The sequence below is a fragment of the Canis lupus genome, chromosome 6 (genome assembly GCF_003254725.2).
Source record: "Canis lupus dingo isolate Sandy chromosome 6, ASM325472v2, whole genome shotgun sequence".
Taxonomy (NCBI): Eukaryota; Metazoa; Chordata; class Mammalia; order Carnivora; family Canidae; genus Canis; species Canis lupus.
This window is the reverse complement of record NC_064248.1, coordinates 8,468,851-8,493,135: the sequence shown is the minus strand read 5'-3', so window position 1 is coordinate 8,493,135 and position 24,285 is coordinate 8,468,851. Positions and strand designations below refer to the sequence as shown.

Below are 24,285 nucleotides of genomic sequence, written 5' to 3'. Positions count from 1 at the left end.
TGAGTTCCCTCCAGTTTGGGAAAAACTCTTTATCAAGTCAGCCCTTTGTGTTTCCAACGTAAATCATGTTGCTGCTTGGCCCAGCAGGACATAGAGTTGCTCCCTTCCATGCCTGGGAACAGAGTGTCTTTTCTGGAATGGCATCAGGATCATCCATCAGGTCCAGGAGTAGGGATGGTACTGGTCACTGCCCTGGCAGGACCCAGACTCTGCACAGCAGGGGCTTTAACAGCTAAGGTTGGCAGGACGAGGGACAACAGCCCCTGCTATGGCCATTGGAAGAAAGGAAGGATGCTCCGCTGAAGTGGCTGGAGAGGATGGGCAGTGGGGTGCCTCCAGGGACCCCCTTCCAGCCACCTCTCCACCCATTGCTCTTCTAGCTTGGGGCTTCACACTTCTGACCCTGACAACCACATCCCCGTCCCACTCAAGCCCCCAGGTGGAGGGCAGGGCACTGGGAGCATTTCCGAGGGTAGGGGATGGGTTGAGGGCTGCACTTCTGTCTTCTCCCCTTGAGAGAGGTCAGGGGTAACCACCTCCTCATGCTTAACCACTCTCTCAGGGACTCCAAGCCAGACCAGCACAGGAAAAGGACATAAACAAGAAGTTACATGGGAACGGTCCTGTACTGGTGGGTGATCCTAACTTTCCAACCGAGGTTTGTCCTGCTTTCCCTGCCACCCCATCCCCACCTGACTCCCAGGGGCAACGGAGAAAACAAACGGAGGTGGAGGCAGAGTAAAAGTGGGAAAAGCTGTCCAGCTGTGGTTGCCCTTGGCATCTGCTTACTGAAAAAATCCAAAACAAATATCCCGATGCTTCCACCCACTTAAACTTCCTGTGATTCTGCTATCGGCTGTCTCTGTGGATACTCCCAACTGAACCCCACCACCTGCACAAAGCAAGACAGTGTGTGGACCGGCAGGTCAAAGGCATCATCTCCCCACCCAGCCACCCCTCTGCCCCTGACAGCCTGGGCATGTGGCCTGACTCCGCCAAGGCCCCAGTCCCACACACCAGCCTCTGGCCAATTCCCACTCTCTTTAGAATCATTCAGTCACTCCTCCACCTCCAAGCCCCATGTCCTAGAGGCACACCCCACAAACCCGCCACAGATCCACTCTCTCACCCGCTGTTCCAGCCCTAGGGGTGTCTGCGTCTCGAGGGAAGGATAAAAGGTGTAATTCTCTCCCCAGGAGCTGCTCACAGCTACTAGAAATGAAGCACATTCCTTGCCAGGGCTTCACCCCGTTAACCCCTGGTCCCTTTCATCCCCCATCACCCCACCCAGCACACTCAAAACCCCTCCAAACACAGCTGTTGGCACAAAAGAGAGCCCTGGGGGCGCCACGAGAGTCTGGACACGTGGGAGAGTCAGCTGTGTATCATCGACGGGCTGGCGGCACTCAGCAGGGAAGAGGGAAAAAACGGAAAGGAGTCCTCTGTGTGCTCATGTCCTAGACAGTCAAAACCCAGACAATCACATGGCACGCTCCATGCCCTCTGGCTGCTGGGATGAGGCCAGGAGGAGGGAGGGGTGTTTCTTCTAGGCTGGCCGGCTCATACAGACTGGATAAAAATTCACAGCTTCTTTGGTCACTATGTGGCAACCCATTTCTCCCAAAGAAAAGGAAGAGGTGTACACTGTTTCTCCTCAGCTGAGCACTGGGGAAGGTAATCCCCAGCACGGGGTGTTGGGGGCCATCTGGCACTGCCAGGGCTCAAGTTGGGAGATCATCCAAAAAGAGAGGGTAGCAAGTCCAGGGAGGCCCTTGGACCAAGGCAAGCAGGGTTTGCTCAATTGTTCCTGACCCCTCTCACACATGTACACACACAGAGCAGCACGCACACATGTCTCAGCAAGTTTGGCAGAGGGAGGTGCAGAGGGGGCCTGGCCAGGCTTCCAGAGCCAGAAAGTGGGTGGAGCTGAACCATGAGTTCATCTATTTCCTGCTCACTTTTGTATAAAGGGAGGTAGCAGGCTCCCTAGGAACACAGCTGCGGCTGGCTTTGGGGCTGAGAGGACTGTCAAGAGAGCCACACCCCCTCTGGGAAACAGAACTGCCACAGTCAGCAGCAGCAGGACAGACCACCAGTCACAAGGCACCTTTGAGAACTTCAGGTAAGAAAAAAAGAAAACCCTCTGTGGCCCTCCCTCGGGTTAAGGCAAAAGAACACCCCTCCGTGAAATGTCCTCCGTCCATGATCCCCATTTTAACTTCTCTCTCCCTGCTGGAGACCTGCAGCCCTGAGTTCATGGAAGGGGGCCAGGCCCCACAACAATCCCACCACCCAGAAACAAGGGCCTGGGGCCTCCATCCTTGTCCATCAGGACACTCCATCCACCTCTGGAAAGGGGCTTTTCATGCCTGCCAACTTGAATGAGTTCATGGTTGTGAAAGCATTAGAAGGGAATTAACAGCACTGGGGCACCTGGGTGGCTCAGTCAGTTAAGCTTCTACCTTTGGCTCAGGTCCTGATCTCAAGGTCCTGGGATTGAGCGCCCCTCATCGGGTTCCCTGCTCAGTGGGGAGTCTGCTTCTCCCTCTGCCCCTCCCCCTGCTTGTGCTCTCTCTCTCTCTCTCTCTGTCAAATAAATAAATAAAATATTTATTAAAAAAAAGAGAGAGAATTAACAGCATTATGCAAGTCAACGGTCTTGTTATAATTTAGCCTTTTGGGCCCCCTAGGAGAGAAGGGAGAGACACTGCAGGGAACTGCCAGGGGTTTGGGAGAGTTCTGCAGGTAGAACCGCACCTAAGACTCCCTGGGGCTGAGACGGAGGGGAAAGGCTCAGAATCAGCGCTCTTCGATGTTTATTAAGGACTCTTGCCCTCCTGTTCACTTATCACCTGCCCATGGCAAACAGCCATGGCTGAGGGGCCATCTCCCCTCCCCATTCTTCGGTCTTCCAGAACTTTCCCCCACTGGATCCTTTCCTGCTTGCTCTAGGATGCAGATGTCTCCAGTCTTTGCCTGCCTTGCCCTGGGCCTGGCCCTTGTCTTTGGTGAAGCATCAGCCTCCTATTCCTACCAAACTCGGGCAGCGGGACTGGCCACAGACTTCGGAGTGAAGGTGTTTCAGGAGGTGGCACGGGCCTCCAAGGACCGCAACATGGTTTTCTCTCCCTATGGGGTGGCCTCAGTCCTGGCCATGTTGCAGCTGACAACAGCAGGAGAGACTTGTCGGCAGATCCAAGAGGCCATGCAATTCCAGATTGATGGTGAGAAATAAGTCAGAGTGGGGAGGGAGGGCAGGCACTCATCCCATCTTCTCGGGACAGGGGCATAACCAACCAGAAGCAGAGGGAAGGCCAACTGAACTGAGCCAGCTCCTGTGGTGGCATGTCATAGGGACCGCCCACCTTTCCAGCATACCCTGCATGTCATACTGTCGTCAGTCATGAAGTGTACAGGCCTGGGGATGTGATGTAAAGCAGATCTGTCTTTATTGTCCACTTATTAACTGCGGGACCTTAATGCACCTGGACCCGTTTTGTCATCTGCAAAATGGGGACAATAAAATTACCTACCACACACAGGTGCTGTAATGCTTAAATAGAATTATGCATGTGAAGTACTTCTCATTGCTATTATTCTGATAAGAAAAAATTTAGGGCTCATAACTTAAAAGCAGAGAAAAAATATTCTAACCCATCAAAGGGTTAGGACCTGAGATTTTGGAGGAAAAGAGGGAGATGCAGAAAAGATTAAGGTTTGGAAGGAAATCTCTCTCTAGGGACCCCCTCAGGGGAGGGGAACAGATGAGCCCCATCCCATAGGGGCAGGATTGGGCCTCTCATAGGGGAAGTTGGCCCAACTGGGGGCCCTGAGCTCAACATAAGCTAATGTGTCCTTTCTGCCCTGGGCACAGAGAAGGGCATGGCCCCTGCCCTCCGCCAACTATATAAGGAGCTCATGGGGCCGTGGAACAAGGATGAGATCAGCACTGCCGATGCCATCTTCGTCCAGCGGGATCTGAAGCTGGTTCACGGCTTCATGCCCCACTTCTTCAGGCTGTTCCGGACCACAGTCAAACAGGTGGACTTTTCAGAGGTGGAGAGAGCCAGGTTCATCGTCAACGACTGGGTGAAGAGACACACAAAAGGTGAGCAGGCAGGGAGAAGAAGCCAGTCCCAGGGGCCTACTGAGGAAGGATCTGGAAACAAATCCCTGGTATGCCAATCTCTCCCTGTCAGCATGCTCTCCTCTGTAGATAGGTCAGGTGCTTTAAGAATCAGAGCATCTTTGTGTTCATAAGTAGGCCCTCTCGCAAACTATCTCTAAGGGCAGCCCTAGAAAGTGCTGTGAGATGTCATAAGAATGGTACAGCTGTGAGAAACGTACACAGCTCTTCCAGACTGCAGCTTAGGGAGCAAAGGCAGGGAAAACTCAAAGTAAGGGAAGATTTAAGTCTCTGTGTCTGATCCCAGTCAGGATCCCAGGGCCAGAGCATGTGCTGAGTGGGAATCTTCCCGAGACTCCTCCTAGAAAGATTTAACGAGTTGAACACAGCTAGACTGGCTCACTTATACCCCCAGTCTGCCTCCTGACTGGATCCCCTCAAAGACACACATCCAATCTGAGGACTGAAGGGAACCATCTAAAAGGATTAAAAAATATCTAGCCCCTTTACCCCCCAGCTCACCTGGCTTTCTCATAGGCATGATTGGCAACTTACTGGGCAGAGGGGCCGTGGACCAGCTGACGCGTCTGATGCTGGTAAATGCCCTCTACTTCAACGGCCAGTGGAAGACGCCCTTCCCGGAGTCAGGCACCCACCACCGCCTCTTCCACAAATCTGACGGTAGCACTGTCTCTGTGCCCATGATGGCTCAGACCAACAAGTTCAACTACAGTAAGTTCAAGACTTCTTCCAAAAGTCCCACAACTACTGCACCCCATCCCCTCGGGTATTCCCCTCTCAGGGAGGAGAAACCTTTGAATGTAGCCCAGCTTTGCCAGAGCCTCCCCAGGCAGGAGCTACTGGGATGACAGGAGCAGCAGAAAGTAGCTTCATCTCATGCAAGCCAAAGCTGACATCCAGAAAGTCCCTCCAGCCTACATAGGCCAGATGACCTCTGTCTCTGGTCCCCAAGTGTTTCTAGTGTAAATATGGGGGCCTCACAAGTGCAGCTGGGGGGCGGGGGAAGGCTAGTGTGGAAATTGAGATGAAGAGAAAAGAATCAGAATGAATTCCTGGCTGCGTATGAGGGCGGGGAAATAAAGGCAGAGAAGGCCAAGAGGAGACAGAGTAACCAGGAGACACTGAATTGGCAGAAGAGAAGGGAAATAGGGATAAAACCACTGACTAGGGGAGCCTGCAAACCAGGGTACAAAGTTGGCTTCCAGAAAGAGTGGAGGAGACAGAATTAGTTGGAAACTCATTGGTGGGTGCAAACTAAAGAGAGCTGAAGCCATTTTCAGGATGCCAATCTGGTGTCTTCGCAGCCGAGTTTTCTACCCCCAGCGGCCATTACTATGACATCCTGGAATTGCCCTACCATGGGGACACTCTCAGCATGTTCATCGCCGCTCCCTATGAAAAAGAGGTGCCTCTCTCTGCCCTCACCAACATCCTGGATGCCCAGCTCATCAGCCAGTGGAAAGGGAATATGACCAGGCAGCTCCGCCTCCTGGTTCTGCCTAAGTAAGCCACCCCTTGCTCTTGCCACACCTGCCAATGCCCTAATTGCCTCTATCCATCTCCTCCCCTCTCCCAGGCTTCCCTGAAAGGACCACCCCTAGGTTGAGTTTCCCAAATGTGACATTTGCAGAACAGGAACATGTGTGGGAAGCTGATGGGAAACACTCCAGCCTGGGTTTGATTAAGATTCCTCTCATCATCCCTCCTCCTGCTTCCACTGGAGGGCAGCGGGGAGTTTCGCTAGACCATGCCCCAACACTCACCACCCTCAGACTACCTGGCAAGAGCCAGCCAAAGGAAGAGCCAGAGAAATGATGGAGGTGGGGGGATAGATAGCCCTTGGAAAGACCCCCTCCCACCCCCATCTGCTCAAGTCAACATCCAAACAATGAAGACAAAAGGAGCCCGAGCAGTTTCTAGCTGGCTTCCAACAAAGTAGATTTTAAAAATCCTTCTGCAGAAGCACAGAGGGTGGAGAAGGCTGAGGCTGGGGCATTCCAGAATTATAGGGAAGCCTCCCACCACACTTACCCCAAATTTCCCGATGCTGTAATGCCAGGCTTGGGGAAAGAGAATTTAGTTGGTGAGCCTGTACTCTTGCACTCCCCTCCCCCCCAACACCCATCCTTAGATCCCTAGAAAGCGAAACCCGAGGTCATAAGAGCCCAGATGATGGGAAGCAGAGGGAGCCCAAAGCTTCTCTGCTGGAGTCATTTTCAGATTCAGCTCCCAGAAACATGATCTAGAGACCAGGTTCCAGGGGGCAGGGAGATGACAGAGAATGTTCATTTATATTAGACCTTACACAGATTTGAAACAACTAACCCCCCTCCTCCACTTTCACATCAGTCCTCACCCTGTGGGCTACCAGCCAGCTGGGAGGGGGATATGTGGTCAGGGACTGGGGGAGGCGAGGCGGCTGGGCGATGGCCTGAGCTAGAGCCTTTCCTGCTCCTGTTCACAGGTTCTCCCTGGAGACCGAAGTCAACCTGCGGAGGCCGCTGGAGAATTTGGGCATGACCGACATGTTTAGGCCAAACCTGGCGGACTTCTCAAGTCTTTCAAGTAAGAGATTTTTCTTTCACTTTCCTACACTGGTGGACTGTGGGGCCCCTGAGAAACCAAAGGAGTGTGTCTCCGAGAACCCCAGCTGATCTACCCTCGGATCCACTCCTGTTTCAGATCAAGAGGTGCTGTATGTGTCGCGGGCGCTGCAAAAAGTAAAGATTGAAGTGAATGAGAGTGGCACAGTGGCGTCCTCCTCTACTGGTGAGTCTGGCTCAGGTGTTCTCAGTCTCAGTCCAGGACTTCCAGGAGGGGCCCACATCTGGGATGACTCCCGCGGCTCTGCTTTACCGGCCTCTCCCCTCTGTGCCGAGGGCAGCACCCTGACCCCACCAGTGTCTCTTAGCCTAGAAGGTGGGCCCACTAGGCCTGGGAGCCCGGCCCCTCACTCGATGGCTCCTGAGGTCCCCTCAAGGTGAAAAGGCCCCTCCAAAGGAAGCCTGACTCCTCACAGTGGCTAGTCAGCTTAAGAAGCTTACTTACCCTGAGACGCTCTAGAAGGGTTTACATAAATGGCTATTTGTGAAGAGCGGGTAGGTCTGTACAAAATTCCTGGAGGAAGGCAGGCCTCAGAGGACTTCCCTCAACTGTTCAGGTGCTTGGTCAGGAGAACCACCAAGCTTCCTAGCGACCTCCAGAGCTGCCATCGGAAAGCTGATGTCAGTAGATCTCTCATGATCGACCCAGGCACCAGGGCCCGGTCCCTCTGTTCTAGATCATTGTTCCTTCTCTCTTAGCCATTATCGTCTCAGCCCGAATGGCCCCGGAGGAGATCATCATGGACAGACCCTTCCTTTTTGTGGTGCGGCACAACCCCACAGGTGAGCCGGGGCTGCAATGCTCCACTGTCCCCTCCTTGGCCCTGTCTTCTCGCCTCAGGCACCAGTCTAGACACCAGTGTAGACACTACCTCCCCTGACCCCAAGAGAACTCCAGACAGAGAATCCTTAACTCTGCTCCACCTCTTCCATTCAAGGATGATGCTCTGTCACAAACAGAGCACCGTGCCAGGACCCCAGCCCTAGCTTAATCACTACAGCAGCTGTGACTCCCAACAGCCCACTCAAGCTCTCACATCTCAGCTCATCCATAAACATGGGGCTGGGTGAGCCGTGCTATTTCTTCCCACTCTCATCTCTCATGATTCTTCCATCCTCAGGAACAGTCCTTTTCATGGGCCAAGTGATGGAACCCTGACCATGAGAAGAGCAGCCTTCATCTGGGACAACACTGGAGATGTATCCGAGAAGAAGGAGCAACAAAGAGAACATTTTTTATTTTAATTAATTTTTCTGGAGAAAAAGAAGGCATTTGCCTTTTAAAGGAAAAAAAAAAAAGGTAAATCTTCTGAATCTGCCTCCCAGACCTCAGCCTCTCCCAGGAGCAGGGAAGAGGACTTTGCCATAAACCTCCCTGTGGAGCCCCCAGGAGAGACCTCCGGAGCTCAGCTGGGTCTCCACGCCAGACCATAAAACTCATACAACCACTTGTGCAGCTGCTTCTGCCTATTGCTCTGCCCATTCGGGTCTTCAGACTTGGACCCCACTGAGACCCTGGCAGGATGGCACCACAAGGCTTCTGGGAGCTTTTGTGTGCTTGGTAGAAACTATTTGCGTTCCGGTCACGTTGCTGCCACTTTTGCACTGTCTGCCACTGCTGAGGAGGCTGGCGGCAAGCCAAAGAAGGCCAGTGGAAGAGGCACCCTTTCCTTTCGAGGTCTGCACTGCCCCGGCTCAAGAGGTCCTGCAGACTGGCAACGCACCTGCCCCCGCTGGTGCAGAGATGCACCCTGACCTGGTCGTCTCCCTCCCCAGAAACAGTGTGCATATATTATTTTGGAGTGTAGGTGACTTGTTTACTCATAGGAGCAGGTTTCTGCTTCCCACTAACTTTATTTTGTAGGAATGGAGGAAGAAAAGTAAGGTGTGTTCCTGGTTCTTGGCTCTAATCTCCTGATGGGGAAGGTGGGATGCCAAGGGTGTGCTTGAGTATTTATCACATCCTTGTCCTTGTGTGCTTGTTAGAGAGAAAGAGGGCTACCAAGAAAAACGTATTATATGAATTTGCTTGTACTGTTCCTTGGTGGTCTGCATCTTGCATCTCAGGGTCTGGCCACTAGACTGGCTACCCCTCTGGGCCGCCAGCGTAGTGGGGCCCACACTGCCACCTTGTGGCTTCCCGAGCCCCATGGCTCCTGTCTCTTCCTTGCTCTTCCACTGGATGGCTAAGACCCCCACCAAGATTATTTAACTTTAGGGACCAAAAGGATGTGGTGGGTCAGGGAGATTACAGCGAGGACACAGTGGTTTCAAAATTTTCCAATATATTTAGGAACAGGAGAGCAAGGGGCTGCGCGACCTAGCAGGACAGAACTTTCCCCAATTACAGGGTGATTCACAGCCGCATTGGTGACTCACTTGGATGTGTCATTTCCGGCTGCTGTGTGTGAGCAGTGGACACGTGAGAGAGGGGGAGAGAGACTGAGAAAGAGAGGAAAATGAGAGAGACCATGAGTTCCGACTTAACTACCCTAGCTAGATAATCCTTCTGAACGCCAACAAGCTAGGGGGCATGGCATAAAGACCGATTTATTGAAGAATTACACATAGATGTCGAATGAATGAATGTAATCCAAATAGGACCCTAATAATGCCCCCCTCCCCATGCTTTTCAGTGAAAAAAATATTTGTTCGTTTGTTTCTCATAATGCACTGGACAGTAACAGCCACACATAGTACCCATAGGGATACCCAAAATGTGGGGTCCAACATTCTTGAAGTTGTGTTGAATCATATGCTTTTTCACTTTTGATATATAAACAAGTAAAATATTATTTAAAAATAATAAAATAAATAAAAATATCTTCCAGAGAGTCCCTTGTCTTTACTGTCCACATTTCGCACAGTACAAAATCAGAACCCCATCAGCTCATAGACGTCTCCAGTAAAGGGGAATCTTTGTGAAACATGTACCCACAAACCCAAGGCATGAAGACCCGCCACGGGCAAGTTCACAGGGCTGGCCACTGGGCCTCTGCAAGAAGGTCCAGGGGACATGTTGTGTAGGGTGTAGTTCTCCCCTTGGGTCCCCCAAACACCTTCCACCTGCCCTGACGCCTGTTTGTGCACACTGTCCCTGTGGGGTCCATCTCTGCTCCTGCCATTTGTTTCCCAACCAAATACCACCCACCCTGTTCCCCACTTCTCAAAGCCCAAACCAAGTCGGTTTCTTCAACCTCGCGTTCCCCATGGGTCCATTCCACACCATCATTCTCTAGTTGGCATTTACCAAGATTTCTTCTTCCTGGTATATAACAGTGCTCGTATTCATGTGTGCTCTTTGAGTGTGGGTTACCCTCACCATCCCCGTGTACAGATCATGTTCCTTTGAAAACAAGGCTCTTTTGTTATATAGACTCTTAATATCCTCCTTAAAAACGACATCCTGAAAAGTCTTTTATTCTCTTCCTCTAGTCTCCTGAAGGCTCTTGCCAGAGGACATACCTTCCCCAATTATTTTCCATTCTATCTTCAAAAAAGTCACCTTTTAAACTGGAAAGAAAAAAAACCCAAGAACTAGCTGTCAAAATTGTATGCTGTCCAGCTCCAGAATCCTAAAGATAGGATTGATAGATCCAGCCTCCTGGAAAGCTAGGTCATCTCTTTTTTAAAAAAAAAAATTTCTTTATTTATTTTAAGGAATCTCTATGCCTAACATGGGGCTCAAACTCATGAACTCACGATCAAGAGTTGGATGCTCTTCCGACTGACCCAGCCAGGTGTCCCTAAGTCTTGTCTTAATAGGAACTAATTACCATCTGGGAGCTCTTGGTCAAAATGCTGTCTGAGTGTTAATAGGTAGTGAGCTCTCCATCACCGGAAGTGTTCTTGGTGGCGTTGCTTCCACAGTCAGGCTATACTTTTTAAAGTATCTATTTTAGCCCGTATTGATTGATTGATTGATTGATTGATTTTTACTTATTTATTCATAAGAGACACAGAGAGAGAGCCAGAGACAGGCAGAGGGAGAAGCAGGCTCCCTGTGGGGAACCTGGTGCAGGACTCGATCCCAGGTCTCCAGGATCACGAACTGAGCCAAAGGCAGACGCTCAACCACTGAGCCACCCAAGTGTCCCTTTAATTCAAATTTAATTTTAAATATGAGGTGACTTGTTTAAGTGATAACCAAACACATGCTTATAATAAGTTATTCAGTTTGAAAGGTAAAAGTGGTCACTTAATTGGTCCACAGTTTCTTCAGTGTTTAGAACTTCAATAAGCGGGATCAAGCCCCACGTCAGGCTCCCTGCATGGAGCTGCTTCTCCCTCTGCCTGTGTCTCTGCCTCTCTCTCTCTCTCTCTGTGACTATCATAAAAAATAAATAAATAAAATAAAAAAAATATTCTGCACTTTCACACAAATTAGGCCATTATATATATATATATATATATACATACACATATATATAAAATGCATACACACACACACAGTGCTCTGTAGCTTGCTTTTTTTTACCTAATGATGCATCCTACACACCTGCCCCTCGTTCTCTGTACCAGTTGCATCTATAGATGCACTCTAATTCCTTAACCACCACTGATGGATTTTGGTGGTTTCATGGCTTTTTTATTGTTGTTACCAACAATGCTGAGACGGACATTCTTGCATGTTTATCCCAGTGCACGTGGGCTCCTGTATCCATGGGGTAACTTCTAGCAGCAGGGCTAAGGAGCTATCAAGAATCTCTCAATCCTGCAGTCATGTGACTCTAATAATATAGACATTTTCAAAAGGCACAAAACAGTCAAAAGTGATCATTCTGCCTGGTTAGAATCATACCTCTTCCCAAGCTTAAATAAGGCTTCACAACTTTTCTAAATAAGCCCTCTGCTATGAATAAAGATAGATTTTAGGCCTCTAACTAAAAGAACCTTCACATTATAATTTTCTCTAATTGTGTTAAGCTTCCTTGGAGCAAGTTTAAATTATGATGTAAATCCAGAAAGGGTGTTCATTCACCTACTCGCTCCCCAGTCATTCAACATTTGCTAAAGGCAATCTCCCTGACTCTGTCATTCCTGTTTCATTCCCTGGGGACAGCTAGGGACCCTTTGGGGTACCTCCAACATGGTGCACTAAGTTGTTCAAAAGGGATGCAGTTGTTTGGCATCTTCTCCTCATGGATTCCTCTCTTTGGATTCATCAGGCTTTCTCTTCTCCCATGAGGGTCCATATAGTTAGAAGGCCCTTAAAACCCAATAAAATCTGGAAGGAAGGTCTTCCTTTTTCCTTAGAAAGCCAATGGATTAACTATGCTGGAATTAAAATGTAAACTCGGAAGGAAGGAAGGAAGGAAGGAAGGAAGGAAGGAAGGAAGGAAGGAAGGAAGGAAGGAAGGGAGGAAGGAAGGAAATAAATGTGGGAAGGATAGGGGTAGGGAGAAGGATGGAGGAAGTGGGTAAGGATGGGGGTAAGTGGTAGAAGGATAAGGGGAAGGGCAGAGAAGAATAAGGGACCAGAATGCATAGCCCACTGAAGCTACTCTGAGCTTTAGAAAGGTGCTCTCAACTTCAGTGAGTGTGTCCTCTTTCGTTTTCAATTCTCTGGCAAGCTCTGTGGGACCAAGATAGAATTAGAACTCACCACAAAACCAGAGAAAAGGGCCCCTAGAAGCCACTTGGTCTGCTTCTAGCTGACTCAGAGCAGAAATGCCCACACCAGACACGGCCTGATCCAGTTCACAAGATCACTGAGATTTGTAGCCAAAGCTTCAGCTGGTGCTAAAGTATTCCTCTTCCTGTGCAATCATTCCTTCTTCTTGTACAGATCTCCCTTTGGGCTCATAGTGGATAGCTGGAGTCATGAGAGCAACGGCTTAAGAATTCAGGGGTACAGGGACCCAGACAGATCTTCTGTTCTCCTTACACCCTGAAAATATGACCAATTCCAGGCACTGGGCTAGTTGGTGAGAATATATCCATCTGTAACAGATTCGCTTAGAAACTGAAAGAGTCTCAAAAAGCAGAACAGGTTAGCCCAATTCAACAGTGTATAGTTCAAAAGACCATCCATACATGCTGAGAAGTCTCAGAAGAGAAGGGTTCATCAGAAGGCCTCACCCCCGCAGAGAAAGAGTTTGTTCTGGGAAGTGCCCTATTTAACTGTGCCCTCTGCTTTTCTCAGATATTTTGGGGACAGAGATGATGATACAACTTCACAGGACAAAGCCTGCCCTGCCTGGCTTCACCCGGTGCCCCCCCTCCTCACCCTTCCAGATCTCTCCTCCTCCAACTCTTTAGAAATGAAAAACCAACAAGATCTACTTCCAGCCATCATTACTGCACATTTCTTATAAACCTCACACAGTGGAATTATTTATCTGCCCACGCGTGGGCAATGAGTATGACTCATTCTGTAAATCCCTCCATGGTAAAAATATTCCATCAGAATGAAGCTTGTCAAGGAGACACCATCTGTTTTCCAAGCCACTTTTTTTTTTAGGTGGCTCCTCATGTAAGTTTCGTTGTAATAGTAGCAAATACTTATGTAGAGATGAGGAACCAGGCAGAGAGGGGTTGAGAAACTTGTTACTGTTGTTGTTGTTGTTATTATTACTATTATTACCAAACAGCCCAGGTGCCCCTGTGCTCCTTGTTACACTGTGCTTCCCCTCTGTGTGACATTTGTGAACACAGGTGTCCCTGCCCCCACGTGCCAGCCACCAGCCCATCCTTATATCTCTGCCTTCAGCCTGCACGCCTGGCATCCTACCACCACATAGCCTTTTCCTTTATTCCCTAGCCACCAGATGTCGCTTTGATTCCAGTGGAAAGCTTTTCTTGAAGCAAAGCAGCTGTACCCTCAGCCAAAATCTTGCCAAGTTTGAACCCCATACAATTTAACAAGTATTTATTTAAAAGCTTAACTTGATCCCAGATGCTCCGAAGCCCTCTTAAAAGGCACAAGTGATCTTTCTCACTATCAAGTACCTAGGGAGACTAGATGCCAAAAAGCTGAAATGTTATGTGAGTCACTGCAAAAGATGGTGGAGGGGAGCATGGTCAAAATGATCGCCAAGGTCTACACTAGAGTGTCAGGCTCATCAGGAGTGGGTGCTTGCTGGAAACTTCCAGGTTGGATAAGGTGGATTTGGGTCTGTAGGGCAGGAATGGTAGGGCATTTCAGAAAACAGTGTGAACAAAATGACAAAGGAACAATATTGGCAAGTCATGTTCAAGGCACACACCTGAGAAGGAAGTCCCAAGTCACCAGGTTGGCCTTCAGAGCCAGTCAACTCTCCCCCTCTTCCAAACACCCTCTCCTGATCTAGTCAGTCACGTCTGGCCTATGTCTCTTGAGTCAGCCTTGCTTTCTTGTTTATCCTTCATGTCCCAGGATTATAGTCTGCAAGCCTAGGAAAAGGCGGTGACACTGACCACAATGGGAAACCAAGAGAGGGGATGGTTTCAGGGGAAGGTGAAGGAAACAACTCAATGAAGTTTAAGAGGACAATGGAATTTTCAAATGGGGGACCCAGTGTACACTTGTTGAACCAATGTTGGATATCTCCGGCTGTATGTTAGGCACGTGCCAGGCACAGCACAAACAGCAAAAGAAGACAGTTGATCCTCTGGTAGAAATAATAGATGCTGAACATGCTACCACTATTTGCAATATTAGAAAATAGCATATTCTGGATTAGAAGATTTAAATACCTAGATTTGATAATCATGGCTACCAATCATATCCATGATAATCCATGGATTATTAGTCATGGATCCATGACTAATCAACAAGCACTCTACTGAAGGATGCTGTGAAGAAATAAAAGATGAACAAGATACCATCCCTGGAAGGAGCTTCCAATCCAGTGGAAGAAACAAGGCGACTTACACGCACAGCCGGCAGACAAGATGGCATGCTTACGGAGTTTACCAGACAAGGCTTTTGAAAAGAGAAACCGACTCTAGCTAAGGGAAGCACCAAAGGAAACTGAGGAGCTTGGGGAATTGCCAGGAGGGCCAGAGAACCAGAGGGAGGTCTTGGCCTAGATACCACACCCCAAAATCACATCAGTGCCCCCACCCTAACCTTCAGTGGCCACAGGACATTGCCATTGGTACTGCTGCATCGGTACCCTAAATTTTGATCCTCTGGCCCTCTGCCAGAGTCTTACCTCCCCCTCATCACCTCATTCATTCCCAGACCAAAGTCTGGGCAGATGCACGGACTGGCAGACATGCCAATGTCGTGGACACAACGAAGGCTGCAAAAGTGAATGTCAGGAAACTTCACATGCTTCCCTGGGAGGTTGTCCTATCTCCCCTTAGACTCTTTTGTTGTTGTTGTTTGTTTGTTTGTTTGTTTTGTTGTTGTTGTTTTTCCCCCTTAGACTCTTAAGGTGGGATTCCTGAACCCTAGAAGGAGGGGTTAAAGCCTGGGAGGTGAAAGAGAATAGCAAATACCTACCACAGAAAGTATTCTAACTGTCCAGACTATTAGGAACAGCACATGGTAAGGTCTCAATTGTTCAGTTAAAAAACAAAACAAAACAAACATGGCTACTAATGACATAATCGGGGAACTATGGACTACTTAAAAAATGTGCAAAAAGTAGGTGCAGGGGCGTGTGGGTGGCTCAGGTGGTTAAGTGTCTGGCTCTTGATTTTGGCTCTGGTCATGATCTCGGGGTCTTGGGATAGGACCCTTTTTTAAAAATGGATGCAGAGAGCATCACAAGAGGGAGAAACACAGACCGTAAAATCATAGGGATGAAAGGTTTCAGGCCATCCCTCCAACCTTACTGCAGGAACCACTGCTACAACCAGATAAGAAATGGCCCGGGGAAGTTTCAGCATGGTTTGTAGGGTGACAATACAGGTGCCATCTGCACCTATAAAAGTGAATCTCCCCTCCAGACTTATCTTTGACTCTTCCTTCTCATTTACTTAGATGAGCTATCAACGTCAGTTGATTGGCCCATTACAGGCATCTCTCCAACTTGTCCCCCTCCATTTCATCTTTGTGCCTAGATTCCCAAAGATGATCTTCCTGCCTTCCATTTATCCTTTCAAATTGTCCCCCTCATTGCTATAAAATTAACTTTCTTAAAACTGCTCTCACCAAGTTATTCACCAGCTCCCGCAACCGTAATGACTCCCAACTGCCCTGTGCATGAACTCTGAACTCCTCCTCTGCAGACACAAGCCAAGTGGGATCCACTAACTCAGAGATTCGCTACATTCCTCAGTTGCTAACAGTGAAGAGATCTAGTCCACCGACTTCAAACTAGTATGAACCACTTGAAGTCTAGGACTCCACATGAGCAAAACCTGCATTTCTAACAATTCTCTCATGAATCTTCTCTTTTCTGCAGCGAGGCATACCACGTTGAGACAAGGAATTCTAGAAAGTATCAGCTTTCCAAGGAGTGTAGGAGTTCACATCTCTAGAGCTTCCAAATTTCCATGCGCTGTTGCTCAGCTCTCTGCTTTAGGTTTCTGCCTCACGGCTCATTACTTCCTTACCTACAACCTCCTCTCCCGTCCAGTAGCACATCTCTTTTCATCCCTTTTGCCTTCTGCCCCTTCTACAACACCTCCTTTCCTTCTTTTCACTCAGTAATGATTTATCCTTCCTAACTCCAACAGCGGGCTCTATCCATCTTATTCTTGACCTAAAAAAAGAAAAATACCAAGATAGTTCAGCCAACCTCTAAGTCACCGGCAAGCTGAAGGTATAGACAGAGGAGAAAGGAGACTGATGAAGAAAAAGAAAAAGTAGAAGTAAGAAGCTGAGAAAGGGAGAAAGTGAACAGCGATATCATCGAGTGTTGACTATCCAGGATACTTTCTATACATCCTCAAAACAGCCCTGCAAGGCAGATATGGCCATCCTCAGTTTTCTAATAAGGAAACTGAGAGCTAAATGACTCACCTGAGGCCAAGCATCTATTAAGGGTCAGAGGCCACACTGCATCCCAGGCAAATTAGGCCCCCTGTCTTGCAAGGATAGCATATTACTTCAATACTTAAGAAAGAAAAAAATACTATAAAATGGAGACAAGGTGAGGCCTTACCAACAATTGCTTCAAGTGCTACTCAAAAGCAATACCGTCATTTTCAACATGAAAAAATGGAAGATTTTCTCTTATCCCGACGTGCCAACCACTTTACTTGACCGCGAGGAAACACACACGCGCACAGGCGTGCGTGCTCACATGTGCACGAAAAGTCCATGTTGCAATTCACAGCCTCATTTTTACACTTGTGTCCAGGTGACACCTGTCTCTTTTCAGTTTCGACCGGTGCTACCACCGGAACATCTCAAAGAGACTCTTTTCGGCTCATGCGTGCTCCTCCCCACCTTTTCCTCGCATCACTTTCATGTCAGCCCCTCCTTTTCTTTTCTTTCCCATCTCCTTCATTACCTACACATTTCTCTGACTTCAGGCGAGTGCCGCATCTAGCAGGTTCTCGGTGCGTATCTATTTTGGACTCCATACTTAGGTCACGTCAGCCCCCCCCACCCCCCCATCACCACCACGCTTTGTCTAGTCTTCCTCAAGTCAGGGCTCCCTCCCCACATCCAGTTCCCACTCTGAGCCCTTTCCATCGCCCCCGCCCTCCATCAGTCCTCCCTACTGCCTCATAAACTCCAATGGTCGTCCCCTCCACCTCTCATTCCTTTTCCCGCCTTTTTCCCCCCAAGGTTCCGAAGCGCGAGGACCTCATTGTCCTCCTCCCCCATCCTCCAACCTGCCCACCAGACGGCCTTGTTACCATGACGACAGAGCTACTCAAAGCTGAAGTCGAGGACCTGGTTGCCATGGCTTCCGCTTCTCCGCCTCCAGCCCCGCCCGCGCGCCCCGCAGCGCTGGCGCCTGCGCAGTCCGCCCCTCCAAGGGCCTCCGAGCCGGGGCGGGATGGGGCGGGGCTTCAGGCAAGAGGGAGGGAAGGAGGAGAAAGGGTAAGAAAGGGAGTGGAGCTGGCGCGTACGGTGGCCGAAGAGGGTCGCGCCGAGCCGGAGGCTGCAGGATGGTAGGCTGTGCGGAGAGGGAGGGGAGGGGGAACCGAGGGGCGTGGGCTGCACCTGCGGGGGTCCTCGGGGGCCGCCCTCTCTTCCTCCGGTCCTCGGAGGCCCCACGTACCCGGGCGGGGGGGCCAGCCGGCCTCGGAAGGAACAGCAGCTGGAAATGGCTTTAGGGAGAAGGGGCGGGGAGGAGGCGCGTTTGTGGGGCGAGAGGGGGCTGACTAGGGGCGGCGGGACCGTCCCGAGCCTGGCTGGGGGAGCGCGCGGGTGGCGGTCCGAGGGGTCCCGACCACTCACTCCCGCAGGGAGGTCCGCCCGAGGAAGAGGGGCGCCGGGGCCTGCCGGCGGCGGGGGGCGGCGGGTCACAAGACCCTCTGTTCGGGTGCAGCCCAGAGCAGAGGCTGTGTGGGAGGGGAGAGTTTCCGGGTCCGAGGAGTGGACGTCCTGCCTCGGTTTATCGCAGGTGGGAAAGCCAAATGGACGCGAGGTCTTGCTCTCCAGGACCCAGGCTTCGGATCCCCAGACCCCGTGCTCTTGGCTCTCCGTCCCCCACCCCATTCTCTTTCCGGAGCCCAGGCCTTCCGTCTTCCTGCTGGCTTCCCGCTTCCCCGCCCCCCAGTCTCAGACACGCAGGGCTCCCAAGCGCCCCTCTGCTGCCCTCCCGTCACGCTAGCAGCGTGTCCCCTTCCCCACCACCCCAAACCCTTGATTTCTGATCTAGCCTCCTAAGCAAGTACTGTGTCAAACACCCACGGATTCCAGCCGTGGTAATGTCCAGGGAGGAGCTAACTCCAGGATGTAGCCTGGACCCCCTGGAACTGAAAGCTGCGGGTGCACGGGGTAGTGACGGCTCCTCACTCTTCCCCACTCTACTCAGCGTGCACTTTGTTTCACAAAGCTTCGGGAACCACCCTGGGTGATGGTGTCCTTAACCAAGGAACTGAAAGGGAAATTGGTCACCTGGTATCTGAAGAGGAGTGGGGGCATAGCAAGAGGCACCCGAGAAGGAAAAAAAGAGAGGACTGTCAGTGGCCAGAGGCCTGGATGGTTGAGGAGAGGAGAGGGTGGAATCTACCCCTGGGCATATGACTAGCACTGGAGGGCAGTGTATTGGGGATATCCACAAGGGTGTATGGCCAGGATGGGGTGGAGAATTGAAGTAGCTTCTGGAGAGACAAAATCCTTCATTTCGGGATGGTGGTGGATAGAAGGACCACAGAAGAAAGCAGACATCTCTTTGACTTCATCTATGAGCTGCTTGTCACTGTGCTGGGCATTTGACTGACCTTTGGAAGGCAGAGGTAGGAAACAAGAGATGAAGGCATGATAATAGTGACACCTATTGTGTTCCAATGCTTACCATGTGACAGGCACAATTGCATATATCAACTCATTTAATCCCTCCAAACAGGTAGGTACTTATATTACATCCATTATACAGACCAGGAAACTGAGGCCCTGAGAGGTAAAATAATTGCCCAAGGCAAATTTCTCAACTCCTGGAGCCAGGAGGATTTGAACCCAAATGACAGACTCCAAAGCTCAGACATGCCCCCAGAAGTAAAGGCACCTGCTGGTGGGGATACTCAGAGTTGACCAGCAAGGGCTGATTTTTGAAGCCAGTGGGAGCTGTGAATGGACAGGGGTTAGCTGCACTTGTAGGACGCATGTATGACTGTGTTTATGGAGTAAACAAAACCAGGGAACAGAATCTCTGACCCTCAGCTCTGCCCCTGCCCCCTAGATGCGATTCATGCTGCTGTTCAGCCGGCAGGGAAAGCTGCGGCTGCAGAAATGGTACCTGGCCACATCAGACAAGGAGCGAAAGAAAATGGTCCGGGAGCTTATGCAGGTTGTTCTGGCTCGCAAGCCCAAGATGTGCAGCTTCCTGGAGTGGAGGGATCTCAAAGTCGTCTATAAGAGGTGATTTGCCGCCTACTTTCACAGCTATCTGGATCCTGCTTGGTGGGGGTCTGGCGGTGGTTCAAATGGCTGAGAAATAAGGTCAGGGAGAACAGGGAGCTAAGGACATCTGGAGGTCAGTGATGGACTCCAGCTTCCTTCAATTTCCAAACTTACCTTGAAGAAATTCTTTGTTTTGCTCCCCGTTTGTTTTGCTCATGCCTGACACCTACTTTACGCACATACCTCTGTCACCAAGGCCCTATCCTGTTCATCGTACGTGTCCCTTGCAGCCTCCCTCATTCGACAGTGATAGATCCTGCACCACCTTTCCCCAAACACACACACACGCACACGCACGCGCACACAGACACACCCTGTCCAGTTCCTTCTCTGAGCAGGTGGATTACTTGGCTCAGGTTTTTGCTGAGTCAAACTGAACAGGTCAGAGGGCAAAGGGAAAGAGCTTGTGTTAGCCTCCGTTTGTGAGAGTCACCAAGAGACGGAGTGAGTTGTTACTATTTGCATACCCTGGGGCCACCCCGCCTATGTCCAATGGACACCAGACCCTGCGCTGGGAATGAGGAATGGGAGGTTTGGGTGCAAGAAGCCTGGATCCTGAAGCAGATGCAGCAGCGCCTCCAGCTACCCCACGTGTGCCCCTGTCCTCAGATATGCCAGCCTCTACTTCTGCTGTGCCATTGAGGGCCAAGACAATGAGCTCATCACGCTGGAGCTGATCCACCGGTATGTGGAGCTCCTGGACAAATACTTCGGCAGTGTAAGTTTCCCCACCCACGCTGTTCGTACCCAGCAGTCCCCTCTTCCTACCAAACCCCGGGACCCTTCTAGTCTCTGCCTGGAAGATTTAGAAGAGGCAGAGTTGGAGTAGTGAGAACAGTAATTAATTCCCTTCTTTAAACCATAAGCCTATTAGCCATATCCCTTAATCAGCCCAGGGGAGGGGTGTGCACCAGAATCAGTCCATCTAGAGCTCAGCTCAGAAGTCTCAAAAGGACGAAGACCACATTCAGATTTTATCACTGGCTCCTGACTTGACTTTGCATTGGATTATTCTGGAGTGTTGGGGGGTTTTCTTGGTTTTTGTTTTTTAATCAGTGATGCCTGGGTCCCATGCCCAGCAATTCTGGGTTAACTGAACTGGGGTATAGCCTGGGCATTGATAGTCAGCTCAGATCTTAGATGGGGAAGAGTAATAACTCCATCACATATACCCCACTTAACAGTTTACAAAGTGCTTTCAGGTTCTTGTGTCTGCTCCTCGTTTAATACTGTGAGTAGGTGTTGTTATCTCAATTTTCAGATGAGAAAACAAACTCAGAAAAATGAAACGACATGTCCATCTAGCTGCGTAGTGGCAGAGCCCTGCTTGGAACTCAAGTCTTTCTGCCCAGGATCTAGAATCTCTTCCTTCCCTGCCCTGTAGTGCCCAGGGAGAGAGGCTAGCCTGGCCCCTATGGGAACAGTGTCACAGATTTTGGGGGGAAAAGCAGCAGGAACCACAGTCAAGGGTAGATTAGGGCAAGTAATATTCCATGTTCACAGAGAAAAAGGCAAGAGGAGAGAAGGAAAAGTCAAGGTACTAAGGCCTAGGGATTGGTGGTGGTGGCGGAGGGAGGGAGTTGATCATAGACCTGGGGCAAGAGCAGGAGGTGGGAGAAGTTGTCAAGAAGAACGTGGAGCCATGATAAGGAAAGAGGCAGGCGGCTAGGGTGCAGGTGGGATGCAAATGCCCCTTGACACTCAACTCTGCCTTCTCTCTGTCCTCCCAGGTGTGCGAACTGGACATCATCTTCAACTTTGAGAAGGCCTACTTCATCCTGGATGAGTTTCTGATGGGGGGTGATGTCCAGGACACCTCCAAGAAGAGTGTGCTGAAGGCCATCGAGCAGGCTGACCTGCTGCAGGAGGTACGGGCCCAGGACAGTGAGGAGGAGGAAGCATACCCTCCCTTCCCTGGACACCTTGCCTGCCACCCATGGCTGCCCCCTTCCAGCCGCCAAGGGGGCCCCCCTCCCTGTGGTGTCCCGCCCCCACGGCGCCCAGTTGGCCAGCTTGCCCTCAAGCACTGACTGCTCAGCATGGGAGGTCCTGGTGGCAGGTAGCCTGCCTGTGCCAGCTCTCCCTCCTTCCCCCAAGACCCAGGGTGTTCATCCCAGCCAAATCCTCTGTGTCCCATCCTTCTCTGGGCATTTAGGACTGCTCAGGGAATTGGAGAGGGGCACTTGAGAGATAATTCTTTTTTCCCTGGTGTCTCCCCCACCCCCTTTTTAAACACACAAGGACACGTACACTCAAAAGCCTCTGCTCCACAGAAGCAAAGGGCTGCGGGGGTTTGGGGGTTGGGGTTGAGGGTGCCTGGCTGTTGGTTCTCCTGCTATCCAACACCCCCGCCCTCACCCCATTACTGCCTGCCCCCTCTCTGCTGTGCCACTGCTGAGACTTGGTGCAGGGAGATGAGTCACCGGAATCTGCAATGACAAGCAAGCTGGCCTGAGCTGGCTCTGAGGAGGGGGAGAGATGGGGGCTCATCTCTGCAGAAGGAGAAAGGGCAGAATTGAACTTGCCACTTCACTGGTCCAACTTCCCCTTCACACACACACACACATACACATGCACACACACACAGTGCCTGGCACATACACCTACCCCTGTTACTAGAGCTCTGCTCAGACCCTAATGACTCATTTCTCTGCAGTATGGTTCACTTTCCCTCAGGGATTTGATGCCAATTTATTACTCCCTGCCCCCACTCTGAATACAAGGACCCGGCCATCTGGCACCTGGTACCCCCAATCTCCAGAAAGCAGGCTTCCCACCCCTCAGCCCCAGCTTCATTCCCTTTCCCCCTCAGAGACCAAGAATGAGCCCCCTGCTCCCCAAGCTTCTGGTTTTAGGTTTTCTGGGTGGTGGTGGACTCAACCAGAACCCCCTCCTTACCACAGTTGGCTCTAGAGGGTAGTCCCTGGAGACTGGGCAGCTCCCCTGAAGGGTCCCTAGCTGTTCTAACCTTGAGCTCACTTTGGCTTTTCTCTCCCCTCCCTGTGTCTCTCTGTACTACCCCCCCCCCTCGTGTGACTGTCGTTGTCTTGCCCACATTCCTTGTCTGCCTGTCCTGGTGTCTCTGCGTCACTCTCTGTCCCTGCCTCAGGAGGATGAGTCGCCTCGCAGTGTGCTGGAGGAGATGGGTCTGGCATAGCCCCCCCCCCTCCCGCCTGGGCCTCGTGGAGCTGTGGGGAGCTGGTGGAGAGGCAGGGCATGAGTGCCCCTTTTCTTGGTGGGACCCAGCTGCCCCTCCTCTGCTGCCTCACCTTCTTTCGGAGTGAGCTGTGGGCTTGGGACCCTCAAACATTCCTTCCCTCCACCTGTATCTCCTCTTTCCCCTCTCCCCAATGAAGGTTTTAGGAGGTAGGAAAATGTGACCAAAATGGGGGTGCTATTTGGCTTTCATTCCCTGCCTTTGAAGAACTAATGTTACCTAAAACTTGTTCCCCTCCCTTCTAACTGTAAATATATAAATACGTCAGGTTAAAGGGAAAAGGTTTTCAGGGCTCTTCTCTTCTCCCTTGCCCCATAACCTACCTCCACCCTGCCCCAGTAGCCAGCCAGGGCAGCTTCTCTGCCTGGGGTGCAGGTGGGGGGGATTTCTGAGTACTGAGAGTCCTCATCTACCCTCTTCGTCCTCGGTCCTCGGCCGCAGTGGGGACTCTGTCCAGTGCCAGGGGAGGAACAACATGGTTAATTTTTTTCTAACCTTGCCACTTGAGGGAAGTGAGGGTTGGGGGAAGGGCAGGCTTTATGGGAGACTGTCCCTCCTTCACTCCATGTTCTGGGTGAGGCAGGAGCTAAGGGGTGGGGTGTGGGAAGCGTCTGACTTTATTTCCTTTCTTCTGAAATAAAAGGAAAAGCATTTCTGGACTTTGCCTGCTTAGGTTCTGTGAAGGAATGAAAGGACCCTGGGATCAGCACTCATGGGAACACTGCCCATTTACCTCCTCCGAAATAGGATTGCCAGAGTTAGAGAAACACACACAACACACACATGCACACACACATATAGAGGACACCTCATTCAATTAGAATAATAATGAATATTTTTAGGATAAGGGTATCCTATACAAATAGATTCCTTGTTTATCAAAAGTGAAAATTTAACTGAGCTTCCTGTAATTTATTTGGCACCCCTATTCCAAAAGGATTTGTCAGTTCATTGCCTCTCTTGAACATGGTGCCTCCAGCTACCCAGCTGCCTTTGGCCAGGGTGAAACAGCTCCTGGGGACATGGTTTCACTCCTGGGAGGTTTCTTTGTGGAAGATTTCATTCAGCTGGTTTAGTTGTATTTGGAGAGAGAAACCAGGGGTTCAAGGGCATATCCAACCCTGTATGTTCACCAAAGTGTTTAGAAGTGGTGAAAAGCAGGGCGTCTCTGTAGCTGGAGGTTCCTCCTCCCTGTTGTAAAGTGCCCAGGACCAGGGAGTATAGGGGGCAGTTAAGGGAGGTGACAGGATGAGGTGGAACAGGGACTGTGAGGAGCCACCAGTACTAAGTGGCTGGAGGATCATGGATAGAACAGCTTTCTAAGTGTCCTGGAGCTGCCCCTCTCTGGGAACCAATGACT

At 50.6% G+C, this 24,285-nt stretch overlaps 2 protein-coding genes across 3 annotated transcripts; both read left to right on the top strand.

Annotated features, from left to right (window-relative positions):
• The first annotated feature begins 1,701 nt into the window (after window positions 1-1,701).
• SERPINE1 (serpin family E member 1) lies at window positions 1,702-9,573 on the top strand. Of its 2 annotated transcripts, none has more exons than XM_025425952.3 (9): window positions 1,702-2,122; window positions 2,953-3,224; window positions 3,875-4,108; window positions 4,664-4,858; window positions 5,452-5,650; window positions 6,612-6,712; window positions 6,830-6,916; window positions 7,450-7,533; window positions 7,872-9,573. In XM_025425952.3, exons 2-9 carry the CDS (start codon window positions 2,954-2,956, stop codon window positions 7,907-7,909), a joined length of 1,209 nt encoding a protein of 402 aa, XP_025281737.1. In that variant the 5' UTR covers window positions 1,702-2,122; window position 2,953; the 3' UTR covers window positions 7,910-9,573. The 2 variants fall into 2 exon arrangements, with proteins under 2 accessions (XP_025281737.1, XP_025281738.1); XM_025425953.3 differs by having other exon boundaries at window positions 1,967-2,122; window positions 2,916-3,224.
• Window positions 9,574-17,590: 8,017 nt separating this feature from the next.
• Window positions 17,591-23,584, top strand: AP1S1 (adaptor related protein complex 1 subunit sigma 1). Its single transcript, XM_025425951.3, has 5 exons — window positions 17,591-17,751; window positions 19,488-19,666; window positions 20,318-20,426; window positions 21,439-21,576; window positions 22,818-23,584. Exons 1-5 carry the CDS (start codon window positions 17,749-17,751, stop codon window positions 22,863-22,865), a joined length of 477 nt encoding a protein of 158 aa, XP_025281736.1. The 5' UTR covers window positions 17,591-17,748; the 3' UTR covers window positions 22,866-23,584.
• The last annotated feature ends 701 nt before the right edge of the window (window positions 23,585-24,285 follow it).

Coding starts and splice junctions, on each gene's coding strand:
- SERPINE1 (XM_025425952.3), top strand. CDS start 2,954: ATGCAGATGTCTCCAGTCTTTGCCTGCCTTGCCCTGGGCCTGGCCCTT. Junction 5,651..6,611: donor CGCCTCCTGGTTCTGCCTAA/GTAAGCCACCCC, acceptor TCCTGTTCACAG/GTTCTCCCTGGAGACCGAAG. Junction 7,534..7,871: donor GGTGCGGCACAACCCCACAG/GTGAGCCGGGGC, acceptor TTCCATCCTCAG/GAACAGTCCTTTTCATGGGC.
- AP1S1 (XM_025425951.3), top strand. Junction 20,427..21,438: donor TGGACAAATACTTCGGCAGT/GTAAGTTTCCCC, acceptor CTGTCCTCCCAG/GTGTGCGAACTGGACATCAT. Junction 21,577..22,817: donor AGGCTGACCTGCTGCAGGAG/GTACGGGCCCAG, acceptor TCCCTGCCTCAG/GAGGATGAGTCGCCTCGCAG.